The sequence below is a fragment of the Sus scrofa genome, chromosome 12 (assembly GCF_000003025.6).
Source record: "Sus scrofa isolate TJ Tabasco breed Duroc chromosome 12, Sscrofa11.1, whole genome shotgun sequence".
In the NCBI taxonomy this organism is placed as follows: domain Eukaryota; kingdom Metazoa; phylum Chordata; class Mammalia; order Artiodactyla; family Suidae; genus Sus; species Sus scrofa.
Window position 1 is genome coordinate 50,453,532 of NC_010454.4, and position 13,488 is coordinate 50,467,019.

General features: G+C 58.6%; 1 protein-coding gene across 3 annotated transcripts in view; it reads left to right on the top strand.

Moving 5' to 3' along the window:
* SPNS2 (sphingolipid transporter 2) overlaps window positions 520-13,488 on the top strand; it is a 37,122-nt gene continuing 24,153 nt past the window's right edge. For 2 of the 3 annotated variants that reach the window (XR_002337328.1, XM_021067703.1), the window contains exon 1: window positions 520-1,069. Coding sequence is in view for 2 of the 3 variants with exons in the window: in XM_021067703.1 (XP_020923362.1) it covers window positions 700-1,069 (370 nt within the window). In the remaining variant the exon portion in view is untranslated. The remainder of the gene's footprint in view (window positions 1,070-13,488) is intronic. The other variant, XM_021067704.1, reaches the window with a different exon arrangement.

The window sequence follows — 13,488 nt, forward strand, 5'->3', positions numbered from 1 at the left end:
CCCTGAGGCGGGCGACATAGACTTCTGTGTCTGCTGGAGGCTTGGGTCCTGGGCCGAGCCCCCACCGGTTCTTATGCAGCCCTCCCTGACACTGATTAAATCATGGCGGGTGAGTAGCTGCTGGAGCGGCCATGGGCTCTCCTACTGGCGCTCCTGACAACTGAGACCGTCTCTCCAGGATGTCCACATGCCTGAGCTCGAGCCCTCAGCTCTCTCCGAGTCTCCGCCGAGGGGGGGAGTCGGGAGGGAGGGCGTTGAGTAGGTGCTGGGGAGTCCTGCTTCCCGCACGCTGCTCCCCGCTCCGTAGCTCCCCACAAACCCCCTTCGGGTCCTCGCCAGCCTCCGCGGCCGCACAGCTCCGGCGTGACTGCGCCCCCATCGGGCGGGAGGGGCTCTGCGGTCCGCACCCCCCTCCGCCCCCGGGGCAGCACGTGCGGGGCGGGGCTGTGGCCCGAGCCCGGGGCTGATTGGGCGCAGGCCTGGTGGGCGGGGCCGGACCGCAGCTGTCAGAGCCTCAGCAGCGACCGCGGTGCATCGGGCTGAAACGGTGGCAGCGCCGCAGCCGGGACCGGAGCGCAGGAGCCGACGGGGCCCAGCCGGGATGGTGCAGCAGCGGCTCCGCGGTGCACACACGCACTGAGTGGGCCCAAGCTGGGCCCCGCGCCCCCCGCGCCCCCCGCCGCCCCGATCCCGGCCGGCATGATGTGCCTGGAATGCGCCTCGGCGGCGGCGGGCGGCGCGGAGGAGGAGGAGGCGGACGCGGAGCGGCGGCGCCGGCGCCGGGGGGCGCAGCGAGGAGCTGGCGGTGGTGGTTGCTGCGGGGCGCGGACAGCGGGCGCCGCTGGAGTCGCGACCGCCGACGATGAGGTGCAGACGCTGTCGGCCAGTGTGAGACGGGCCCCTTCCGGACCCCCCAGCACTCCCAGCACCCCAAGCTGCGCAGCCGCTGCCAAGGGCCCGGGCGCACAGCAGCCCAAACCAGCCAGCTTGGGCCGCGGGCCGGGAGCAGCCGCCGCCATCCTCAGCTTGGGCAACGTGCTCAACTACCTGGACAGGTACACCGTAGCAGGTGAGCGAGGGCCCCACCCAGCCCAAGAACCAGGACCCTCTGCCTCGAGGTACCTCGAGGAGCCTTTGGTCCCAGGCCCCCTATATCTAAGCCTTTCATGAGGTCTCTAAAGGCCCTCTGTTCAGGCACAACTAGGCAAGTGATGCCCCGAGACCCACCGGTCTAATCCGGGGACCGCCCGCGCACCCCTGAACCAGGGGTTAGGGGAGTCCCCACCCCTGGAGTAGCCCGCGCGTCCTCTCCAGCCCTTCACGTCCCTTTCGTTGTCCTCTTCTCTGAGAGAGTCTCCTTTGCGGCTCTCTGCCTTCTGGCCTCCGTGCCCTCTCCCGCCCCAGCCTCAGGTTCCCGGGCCTCTCCTCCCCTTCCCCCAGCCCGGGCGGTCTGTGGGTCCTGGAGCCCGTCAGTTCCTTCCTTCCTCCGCCGCCTCCACTCCCCTGCGTGCGTGCGGCGAGTGCGCGCGCCCCTTGCGGGTGTGCGCCAGGGGAGACTAAGTGTGTGCGCGCGGGCGGCGCGGCTGTGTGTGTGAGCCTGAGAGCGCGTGGCTGACAAAGGCTTGGGGCTGCGGGGAGCGGAGGGAGGGGCGGGGCGGGTCCTCGGCGCCTGGGGACCCAGGATGCGGTTTGCAGCTGGCCCTGGCTAGAGGCCTGAAGACGCCTCCCCCTGTTGTATGTCGCTTGGGGCCTGCGTTAGGGCGCAGGCCACTAGGGCTAGAGAGGGGCTGCCACAATCCTCTGTGAGCATCTCTGGGGACCAGCCTTGGGGAGCGGGTGGAGGTCGATAAGAACAACTGAGTTCTTGTCCTGGATTTTCTTCTCTTGTGCTTGGTGTGTGACCTTGGGCGGATCTTAGCGTGTGTTTAGGTCTGATTCCCCGTTTGTGAGATGGTTGATCCCCGGGCCCTTTGGGGATGCAAGGGCATTCTGGGATTCCAGTCTCCTGGCTCCCCTCCCAGTGCTGGGGGGGGGGCGGTCTGTGAGTAGGGACTTCCCCTGAATTCCCTAAATTGAGCTTCTCTTCTGTGGGAAGGGTGCAGCTTTCAGAGAACAGGACTTTGGCCAGGGTAGTCTGTGCCATAGAAGAGCAGTGACTGTGTACCTGGCATGCTGGCCCAGAACCTGCCTAACCGCAACTTAGTCAAATCTGGAACTTGAGAAGAAGAAGAAGAAAAAAAAAAAAAAATAGCGGGAGGAATTTTGGGCAGACTGTAAAGAGAACTTTATGCCCATGGAGAGAGGAGAGCCCTAGTAAAACCATATGCCCCCTGGGTCCCCTTCCCCAGGACTCGGTCTCCCTTTCTGTTGATGAGGGTTCGTGTCAAGTGGAAGGGAGAACACTGATGGGAAAGCAGAGGCTTCCCTTAACCCCACTTCCACTTTCTTTTTTTCTTCTGTTTTTCCTAGAGCCGCACTGGAGGCATATGGAGGTTCCCAGGCTAGGGGTCTGATAGGAGCTGTAGCCATCGGCCTATACCAGAGCCACAGCAACACAGGATCCAAGCCACGTCTGTGACCTACACCACAGCTCAGGGCAATGCTGGATCCTTAACCCACTGAGCAAGGCCAGGGATCGAACCCGCAACCTCATGGTTCCTAGTGGGATTCGCTAACCACTGAGCCACGATGGGAACTCCACTCCTACTTTCAAAAGCCTTCATTTCTTTGTCCCTCCCTGCAGGGAGTTGGAAGTGGGTATCAGGGACACCAGTTTCTGGGTCAAGCTGTTCCCTGGGGGCTCTTACTTTGGTTGGCGAGCAGGGACACCCAGCACCACCCAGGTGTACCAGCCCCCGTCATGCATATGCCATGCTGCCTGGGACCTGGGAGCGTAGGTGCCACCCTAAAGTGGGAAGAGGTCAGAGGCCATCGGAGGCCTGTAATTAGTCCAACATTGACTTTGCACATGGATGGGGGAAACCGAAGCCTTTGTTCAAGATGGCCTGGAGAGGATACAGCAAAGCTGGTGTTAGATGTACCTGTTTCCCTCGCAGCTGGTCAATGAATGGCCTGCTTCTGGTGCTGTAATGCTTTCCAACTTGTTTTCTCAGGCCCCAGCCCGCCCCTCTGATATTCTTTTGGAAGCTGACTTGGCTAGGAGCTGAGGTGGGAGGCTGGGATCAGAGAGGACTGGTGCTTATCTGCCCCACCCCTATTTGAGTCCCAGTCAGAATGGGAGAACAAGAGAGGAAATTTTTGGTGAATTGGTAAGGGGGGTGGGGCAGTAGGGAGGAAGGCCCGGAAAGCTCTGTGCAAACACCGCCTGAGCTGTGCATCCCTCCCTGTCCCGCCAGGGCGGGAACTCATGCACCACCGCCCCCAACACACAGCACACACACATTTCCTCTCCGGATGAGCCTGGCTCCCTCCCTCTCTCTTTATGGTAGATTCTCCCCCCACCACCCCCTTGCTGCCAAGTTCAGTTTTCAGGAAGATTTACTGTCTCTATGGCAACTATTATGGCTCAGTGTGTCTTGGGAGGTGGTTTGAAGGGACAGCAGGGGAATGGTCATCCCAGGCCCCAGTGCACCTGTTGCTGGCAGGCCAGCTGGGCAGAGGCGGGGGATGCAGACGCTCCATGGCTCAGTCATCTTTGATATTTGCCTCCACCTGATCCCTGAGAACCTCACCATCTGGCCCTGGCTCCCCCATCAAAAAATGGGAGGCGTTTCCACTCTCTTCCTTAAACCCGTCCTGTGCGTTTGTTTTCATGATATAGACCAGCTCTGTCCAAAAGGAATGTAATGCAAGCCATAGATATAATTAAAAAATTTCTAGATGTTCTCTGGTGGCCTAGTGGTTGAGGATTCAGTGTTGTCACTGCTGTGGCTTGGGTTCGATTCCTGGCCTGGGGACTTCCACGTGCTGCGGGTGGGGGCCGAGAAAATGTTTCTAGTAGCCCCATTAAAGAAGTAAAAAGAAATAGGTCAAATGAATTAATAACATTATTTTCTTTCTTTCTACAGCCACACCTGTGGCATATGGACGTTCACGGGCTGGGTAGGGATCGAACTGGTGCTGCAGCTCGGTCTACACCACAGCCACTGCCACACTGGATCTGAGCTGGATCTGTGACCTGTGCTGCTGCTTGCAGCAGCGTTGGCTCCTGAGCCCACTGAGCAAGACCAGGGATCGAACCCACATCCTCATAGTAGAGACAATGTCGAGTCCTTAATCTGTTGAGCTACAATGGGAACTCCTAATAATGTATTTTCTTCCACTCAGTACATCCCGCATATTTCAACATGTAATGAATATAAAAGCTGGTAAGGGGTTATTGCTTGTGTTTCACACTGAGTTTCACAACCTGGTGTGTGCTACATTTACAGCACATGTCAGTTTGGACCAGCTGCATTTCAGGTGCATAGGGGTCACCGTGGCGGACAGTGACAGTCTAGAGACTTTGGTGCCAGAGTTCAGGTCCAGGCTCTTCCACTTCCCAGCTGTGTGACCTTGGGGATGTCGCCTGAGTCTTATGGGTGATCGTTTCCTCCCCTCCATCTCCTGGGGTGTGTGTGGTGTAAATGAGAACATCTCTTAAGCGCCAGGGACAAAGCCAGACTCCTGGGAGAGCTTCACAAATGCCAGCTGCTTGCTTTTCCATGCCTCTGCCCAGGCTGTGCCCTGGCCACTGTGCCCTCCCGTCTCTCAGTTTCTGACAGTGCCTTTCGGGGTGCCTTGGCGAACCCCTCCCTTCTTCACCAGGGCTGGTTTCCATCCTGGGAACGCCAGTAGGTTCTGCCTCTGCCCTAGCATTCCCAGCACCACCCGGTGATCCAGCTAATTACGGCCTCTCCTCCCCCCCTCCCCTTCCCCATGAGAACCCCCTGAGGGCTGTAGGCCTCAGAAGCAGGTGAGAAGGGCCAGGCTCCTGCTCTGGCTTCAGCTGGATGAAATTGAGGTAGCCCAGACACCCCTCTAAACCCTCCCCTCCACCTCCTTGGGTGGCTGGGGACACCGACACCTGGGAGTGTGCTGGCACTTATCCAAGATCGCAGGCCGGGCGGGGCAGGACCAGAACCCTCCGATGTGGTCTTCTCTCACGCGGGGCCAGAGCACGCCCTCCACTTCTTGAAACAGAGAGACTCCGCTGGCAAAAGCCCTCAGGGCAGATGAATTTCAGCTCAGTTTAACAGCTGCAGTTTGCGCTCCACTAGGGCACACGGCACCTGCTCCATGGCCTCTACCAGCCTGGCAGCCACCCACTCCCCATTCGGAGCGCACTCGTGGCTGCCAGGTCAGAAGGTGGGAGCCCCTCAGGCGAGGGTCCCGTGTCCCTTCTTCTCAGCTCTGCTTCCTGGTGCTGGAGCTGCCCGTGCCCCTGGGCTCCCATTCTTCCATCTGTAAAGTGGAAGCAGGGCTGACGGTGTAGGTGGCAAAATTCTGTTCCTGGAACCTGGCCCAGCAAGAGGGAGCTGGCACCAGCCCTGTTCATAGGATGACTATTTGAGAGCTGAGATCCTCCCCCAACTTCTCTGGGGGCTTCTATTCCCTTCCTGAGACTGATTTTCCTTCCTTTTGATCCAGTCCCCCTGGCAGACCAGGCGCTTGAAATTGGGCGGGGCAGGGGCTGGTGAGGAGAGGCGGAGTCCTGCCCTGGGGGAGTCCTTTTCTGCCAAAGAAGCTGAGACCGGTATCCATGGCAACTGCTCACTAACACAAACCCAGAAGGAGAGAGGAGCACAGGGACCAAGCCTGGAACACAGGCCTGGCAGAGGCCGAGGGCTTCCCCAAACACCTGAGCTGGGTGCAGGAGGGGCTGCCAGGCCAGGCCCCTTGGCTCTTTTTCTGTCTGCTTGTTGGAGCCTGTCCGGAGCTGACAGTTGGATAAACAGAGGCCCCCCACTTTTGACAGTGTCACCTGGGTATGTAGAAGCCACGTCAAGCCCAAAGCTCCATGGCTATCTTTGTGGATAAGGATAATCAGCACCACTCCCGCTCTGCCCCCTCAGGTGGCTTTGTCCCCTTAGGGGGCCCTGACCTGGCCATAGCTGAGTCAGCACTACGTAAGGCCTGCAGGGTGGGGTGTCCCATGGCCACATTCCAGAATGCCTGTCTGGTAGGTCAGCGCCCAGGTGCACCGCTGGGCCAGCCTGAAATGCCATCAACCTAATGACTAACCAGCAGCGGCCCATTTTCTGGCTCTGTCTTCCTCCTCAGCCACCTTCTAGCTGGTTCTGTCAGCACCTCCACTGGGCCGTTGACCTGCTAGAGAAGTGCCCTGAAACTCACTGCCTTGGTCTGGGATTCAGAGCCAGTGACTGGCCTGGCCTGTGCCTTAGTTTCCCGCTTTGTGCCTGGGGCAGGAAGGCTGCAGGCTGCAGGGTGCAGCCTGGCCTGAGAGCGAGTGAGGCTGCCTGGGTCAGAGCTGCTCAGAGGAGGAGTTCCCGTCCCTTCCCCAGGCAGGAAGTGGCTTTTGTTTCTGTTGGGGTGTGGGGGCCAGAAATCCTAATGGTAAAAGGGGCATGAGAGCAAAGGAGACAAAGAGGACGCTGCATTTTTTTTTTTTTTTTTTTTTTTTTTTTTTTGGCTTTTTAGGGCCACACCTGCAGCATATGGTGGTTCCCAGGCTGGGGGTTGAATCGGAGCTGCAGCTGTCGGCCTACACCACAGCCACAGCAAGACGGGATCCTAGCTGCATCTGCGACGTACACCACAGTTCATGGCAACACAGGATTCTTTTTTTTTTTTTTTCTTTTTGCCATTTCTTGGGCCACTCCTGCGGCATGTGGAGTTTCCCAGGCTAGGGGTCAAATCGGAGCTGTAGCCACTGGCCTACACCAGAGCCACAGCAACACAGGATCTGAGCCGTGTCTGCAACCTACACCACAGGTCACGGCAACTCCAGATCCTTAACCCGTTGAGCAAGGCCAGGGATCGAACCCGCAACCTCATGGTTCCTAGTCGGATTCGTTAACCACTGTGCCACGACGGGAACTCTGGGATTCTTAACCCACTGAATGAGGCCAGGAATTGAAGCTACGTCCTCATGGATGCAGGGTGGGTTCGTTACCACTGAGCCACAACGGGAACTCCCAAGGCAACACTGTCTTGATTGCCAGGTTCTTGGGGCTAGGCTCCTTGTTGGCCCCTGAATGTCCCCTGGGCTGAGCTTCCTGCTCCTGCTTTTGCTAGAATTGCTGTGTGGCCTGAGATAGATCCTGACTCTCTCTGAGCCCCGAATCCACGGTAGATGATTTTGTTCCTGGGGTCAGGGTCTTGCTCCCAAGGGCAGTGTGGGGCACGTGACTTGGTCTCAGGGACACTTATCTGCTGCACCATGGCTCTGCCGCACCCCCCTTTTCCAGGATACCAGGGGTGTTCCCCAGTTGCTCCAGCAGCCAACCTTTAGTTTTTGCTGATGGGTCTCAGGGGTGCCTCTGCCCGCCTTCCAAGAAGTCTTCCCGACATGCTCCCGCTCTGTCCCACGTCCATCACAGCCCCTACGCCTGTATAGGGTGGCAGTTTCTCTCCAGCCTCAAGGGGGCTGAGTCTGCTTATCCCTGTGGCCTCATTATGGGTGGGGTGCCGGCACAGATTTGGCCCTCGGGGGCCGACTGAGCATCAGAATTGAGTTGGTTCTGCCCTGCCTGACCCCGAAGCCCCTCCTCCTGGGCTGAAGGGGCCTTGGTAGGGTTGGACCATCTCGGGCAAGGGCCCAGCCCCCGGAGCCAAGGCAGAGGCTTCTCCTGCCGTGTTCAGTGCTGCCCTTTTGCCCCGACCAGGCACTCGATGAGCGGCAGGCCTTGCGCCTCCGGGAAGGAAGTGGGGACCGTGGTTCGCGTGGACCCTGGGGCTGGCCCCAGGTCGCACGGGGAGGTGGCACGCAGGCGAACGCCAGTTGCCTCTGGGCCTGGCCCTCTCTTGGCAGCTGTGGGGTTGGTGAAAGGAGCCCTAGGGAAGCTATGGCCCAGGCAGGTGCATTTATATTGGAGGCAGAAATACAAGGAGTGATGCACTGGAGGCTTAGAGGTTAGGGTTGGGGCCCCGGGCCCTTGCTTTGTCTTCGGTTCTCTGCCCCCGTGGAGACCTTGCTGGGGCCTCCCTCCCCCGACCTGAGAGCCCTCTGGAGTCTTCACGGCCCTTTTGCTGCCCAGCGTGGATTCGCCAAATGGGGTCCCGGGCCTCCAGGAGCACAGTTAGGCTTTGTAAACTGTGAAGGGCTGTGCCTGGGGTGGGTATTACCTGGTCACACACTGTATCTAGCACCCAGGTGAGGGCGGTTGGTGTGGATGTTGAGGGGGGCTGGCTGCAGCCTCTTTTCTGGTGTTTTGGGGGGTGAGGTGGGCACTCAGGATGGGTGTGGGAGCTTGGAGGCCAGCTCAGCCCAGCTCCTGCCTGGCTCTGCAGCCTGTTTCCCTCACTTTCTGAATCTCAATTTTCTTCTTTTTTTTTTTTTTCATTTTTACGGCCACCTCTGTGGCATATGGAGGCTCCCAGGCTAGGGGTCAAATTGGAGCTGCAGGCCTATAGCACAGCCACAGCCACAGCCACGCAGGATCTGAGCTACATCTGTGATCTACGCTACCGCTTTCAACAACGCTGGGAACTTAACCCACTGAGCGAGGCCAGGGATCGAACCCACATCCTTATGGACACTGTATCAGGTTCTTAACCTGTTGAGCCACAGGAACTGAATCACAGTTTTTCTGTCTGAGAAGTGGGAGCGGGAGTCGCTGGCTGCCTTGGCCGCTGAGGCAGCACATGGGGAGAAGGCTGGTGGTCATGGGCTGGAGCCACTCCGTTCTGAGGTCTCTTATCTGCCCGCACCCCCTCTCCCCCCATACCCTGGCCTTATCCTGGGTCTCTGGCCACACAGGCCACACCTTCCATGGGTCATGATAAGGGTGTGGCCACCTTGTCTCCGACCCCTGGTGGTCTTGGGAGTCCCTGAGCCAGCACAGGGCCGGGGAGGCTAAGATGGGGAAGGAGTGGCCGTGCAAAGCCCCCAAATTGCTAAGGCCGAGTCTGGTTCCAGGAAAGCTGGCCCCAAATGATAGACCAGAACCACAGGCCAGAGGCCCGGCTGCCTGTCCCCGCCCACTCCGGGCAGAGAGGCTGGGGTGGGGGAGGGCTCTCCCTCTGGGGATGGTTCTGCTCTGGGGCGTGGTCTGCGGGCAGGGCTTTGGGTAGGGAGGGGTGTTCTGGGGCGCTCTTCACAAGGACAGGTTGGCGTCCAGGTCTTCCAGGGAGGGGGTGGGGCCTCTCTGAGGGGCTGAGGCTACAGGTCCACGCGTAGATGACCGGTGAGGTTTCTTGACATTGATGACCCAGATTTGTAGGCTGACGTGGGGGTAGGAGGGGTGGCATAGGTGGAACAAACTCCATTAAGAGTTAGGATGGATCCAGGGCTGTGTGGGGTTTGAGTCTCACTCAGAGAGGTGACCTGAGGCTCAGGGGACGGGCTAGATCTTCCTGGGGGGCTGCTCAGCTTGTCCCTGGGGGACAGGGGCAGGATCTTGCCTCTTGGAAGCTCTGGGACAGGTGGACATGAGGGTGCCTGACAGCCTGGGTCCCTAGCTAAGGCACTGCCTTGGCTGGTCCCCTTGGGCTCCGGAGGGGAGCTGTGGGTGCTGGCGGGGCCAGCCTGTGGTTTCTTAGCCTTAGCCGTCCTCATCCAGAGCCAGGTCAGCAGAGCCAGGCCCTCAGGCCTCTGTAATTACCAGGGCGGGAGCTGCAGCCCAGCATTGGAGCAGGGGTGAGACTTCCAGAGCGAGCCAGCTCTGAGGCCACCCCATGGGGGCCAGGGTCCCTCCAAGAGGGACCAGCCAATGGCAGCCCTTGTCCATCCCTTCAGATCCCTAGATTCTATCTTTCCAGGCATCCACCCCCATTTCGGAGAAAACACTGAGGTGGGAGTTCCCATTGTTCTTTGATCACAGCAGGGGCTCTTGACCCATGAGTTAATGATCTATGATGATGTTTATAACATTTGTTGACTACCTACTATGTGCCAGGCACCATTCTTACATGGATTAACCCGTTTAAACCTCACAATAACCATATGAATCAGATCGTAAAACTAATCCTTGTTGCCGAGGAGGAAACCGGCACCGAGAGGTTAAGTAACTTGACAAAGGTCACACAGCAGGGAAGGTAGAAAAGCCAGGATTAGAACTCAGACAGTCTGGCTCTGCAACCATGTTCTTGGGAATTCAGCTGTGCTTCCTGCTGCTCTGCGACAAGCAGTGTAAATGTGGGGTGACGAGCTTAAGCACCAGGTGGCCTGCCCTGGATGATGAGGCAGAAAGAGACCTCAGGATCATGTGGTCCCATCACATACATGAGGCTGGTCTAAACTGAGGGCCCCTTAAGGAGGGGCTCCCTTACACCTTGGCCGTTTTAAGGACCCTGTGACATCAGCAGATTGGAATCTGGACCTGGCTCCTCCCTGGGCCACTGTGGGGCCAGCATGATGGGGGATCACTCTGAGTATCCGAGACCAGCCAGCTGGGTGAGTAGGGCCAGATTCCTTCCAGCTCTGGGGGTGCCTTTGAGGATCCAGGCACCTCTTCAACAAAAGCCCCAGAGGAGGGAGTTGGGGGGTCACCCTGGTACATGTGACCTTGGATCTGGGTCTGGACGAGGCAGATCTTAGCAAGTGAGATGAACAGCCCAGGTAGACGGCCTGGCCGTAGTCAAGGCTGGGAGGCCTGTGGGCCGTGCTGCGCGAGTCACGGGGGCCTCGGCCCAGCCAGGCCCGCGGTTTCCCATCTAACACACACCTGGGCAGTGTGTTAATAGATTCCTGGCTCTCGCTTCTAGACAGGGGGATTGTGCAGATCTGGAGCGTGGAGGTCTCAAATGCTAGAAGGAGTCCAGGCTTAATTTGGGTGGCACTGGGGAGCCACCAAGCATGACTGGGCAGCCATGCTCAATAAGCTAATTTGGTTACACTCTCAGGATATTGTCTGGTGTTACATGTTAATACCCACATTATCGTTGCTTTAAGCCGTGGCACTGCTGAACCGGTGGCCTGGGCCAGTAGATTTTGAAGAACGCACAGGTGACTCTGAGCCCTAGCCAGAGGTGACAACCACAGGGCCTTGAGGCCAGAAACTTTCTTATGGTCTCTGAAGCCCTAGCCCAGGACTTAGCAGGAACTTGCTAAGTTCTTATGAGCTCAGGCTGCAGGAGGGATGCTGGATGGTGGGGAGAGGCTGGAGGCAGGGAGCCCAGGGAAGAGGCCAGATGGTCTTCTGGTCCCAGATGGAATCACTGGGGCCCATTCACGGGAGGGGAGGGGGCGTCACGGCCGACTCCCAGGTGGCTGGCCTGGGGAGCGGACCAGGTGGTGGAGCCGTGAGTCCAGGGGGCTGGGACACTGAGGGATGAGAGAGCCTGCGGGGTGGAGCCACCAGCAGGTGGTTGGCTTCAGGGGGTGATGGAGATAAGGACCTTGCATTGCGGAGGTGGCGTGAGACATCTTTTGAGGACTTCAGCTGTGAAGGCAGGGGCGGCAGGGTTAGAGGCAGGGGTGGCGGGGGTAGAGGCAGGGCCGCCGCCGGCAGGGACAAGGCAGGAATGCTTTGACCAGCAGGATAAGAGAGACGTGAACATGTGTGTGGGCTGATGTGCAGGAGACAGACGTAAGGGAGAGGCTGACAGCATGGCTCGAGCCAGCGGCTGGCCCAGGGCAAGCTCCCCAGGAGGCGGGAGGGGCAGCTGGCCTTGGACAAGAGGCGAGCCCCTTGGAGGCTCAGGAGGGGTGTAATTAAGGTCAACGGGGAAGACGATTCAGGTGCTCCTGCTTTTCCAGAATGTCTTCTTGGCCCGGGAAGGAGGACCCTGTGGGCAGAGGAAGATTGTGGCTGTGGATTTGGGGTGACTGCCTGGAGAGGCCTGGAGCAGGAGCGGTGGGCGTGGGACCGAGGAGGGCTGCGTGGGGTGGGGGAGCCCCACCTTGCCTGCCCCAGGCTGGTGGGGCTGGTGGAGTGGGCTTGGTCTGTGCTGCAGGAGGCTGCTCCTGGGCATGAGGCCCATCCTGTGACCCACTAAACCTCAGCCTCCAGGAAAGAGGCTAAAAATAAGGCTGTGGTGAAGAAGGGAGGGGGCGTATGGGTCCAAGGCAGCCTGGAGCCCAGAGGAAAATCTGAGCCGCCCGGCTGGGCTGCTGTGTGACACACGCTTCCCGTGCCAGCGGCCAGTGGGATCTCACCCGCCTGTGGCTGTGGCCCTTTCCAGGCCTTGAAGAGGGAAAACAACCCAGAAAGCCAGGCAAGGCCCGACCTAGGGTCTTACAGCCCACAGGAGGCCCTGTTCCTTGGAAGAATTTCTCTGACCTTCTGCCTGGAACACAGGCCTTGGACCCATGACTGGGCTGCAGGGCAGTTGGGGTGGGTATCCAAAGCTTCCTGTGCCTTGGGATCTAGACTGCTTAGGAGAGTCTAGACCCCAAGGATATAGAGAAATATTCCCCCCTCCCCTTGCTAGGGACTCTGTGCAGTGGAGGAAGTCATGGGAGTCTTCCTGGAGGCAGAGGCAAATGCTGGATCTTAAAGTCATGGATGGGAGACTGTGTCCAGTCAGGTGGCTAGGATGTGCCTCTGGGAGGAAGCAAGAGGGTTTTGATCTGCTATGGACACATGCCACCTTCACGATGGCCATTTTGATGTGGCCTCCGTCCCAGAAGGGGGGCCTGTGGTTACTGCAGATCCACGCCCTCCTCTGGGCTGAGGGTGGAGACTCGCAGTGCAGGGCCCCCTATCATCTCCTGACTCTACCCATCCTTCCATCTACCCAATGCCTAAATTGTGACTGTCCCTGTCCTGGCTGCTGGAGCTGACTTGCTCTGGTCCCAGCTCTGGGGGGTCATGGTCTAGTGGGTAATGAGGCAGGCACCTTCCCACCCACCTAGTGTCCGCCCCACAGTCACTGCGGGCTGGCTGGACTCTGGGCCCTGGACTGGGGGACAAGAGCAAAGCACGCAAGGCCTTGTGGCAGAAGAACAAGCTTTGGTTTTGGGCAATAGATATGGTTTCTCATCTCCCCTCCAACATCTTTTATGCTATATGACAGGTTATTTCATCTCCCGGAGCCTCAGTTTCCACGTATGTAAAATGGGGATGATGATCATAGATCAGCCTGGGTAGAGGGACTAGAAATACCCTTTGTAGAGCCTCATACGGTACCTGGAACTTAGCAGGAATCTGTAACTAGTGCCCCTTAGCTCCGGGCCACAGTGGGTCCCAGGAGCTCCTATCCATGTCCCTCTGTGTCTTCTCTGTAGAACAGACTAACCTGGTGTGACAAGTGCTGAAATAGGAATGGACAGGGGAGAGTGGGGGCAACTAATTTGTGGAGGTGGGTGGGAAGGGGAGAAATCAGGGAAGACTTCCCAGAAGAGGAGGCATCTCCACTCGTCTTGAAGGAATGGCAGGAATTAGCTCAGCCCACAAATTTGAGCCAGTGTAAGAAGAGGAGGTG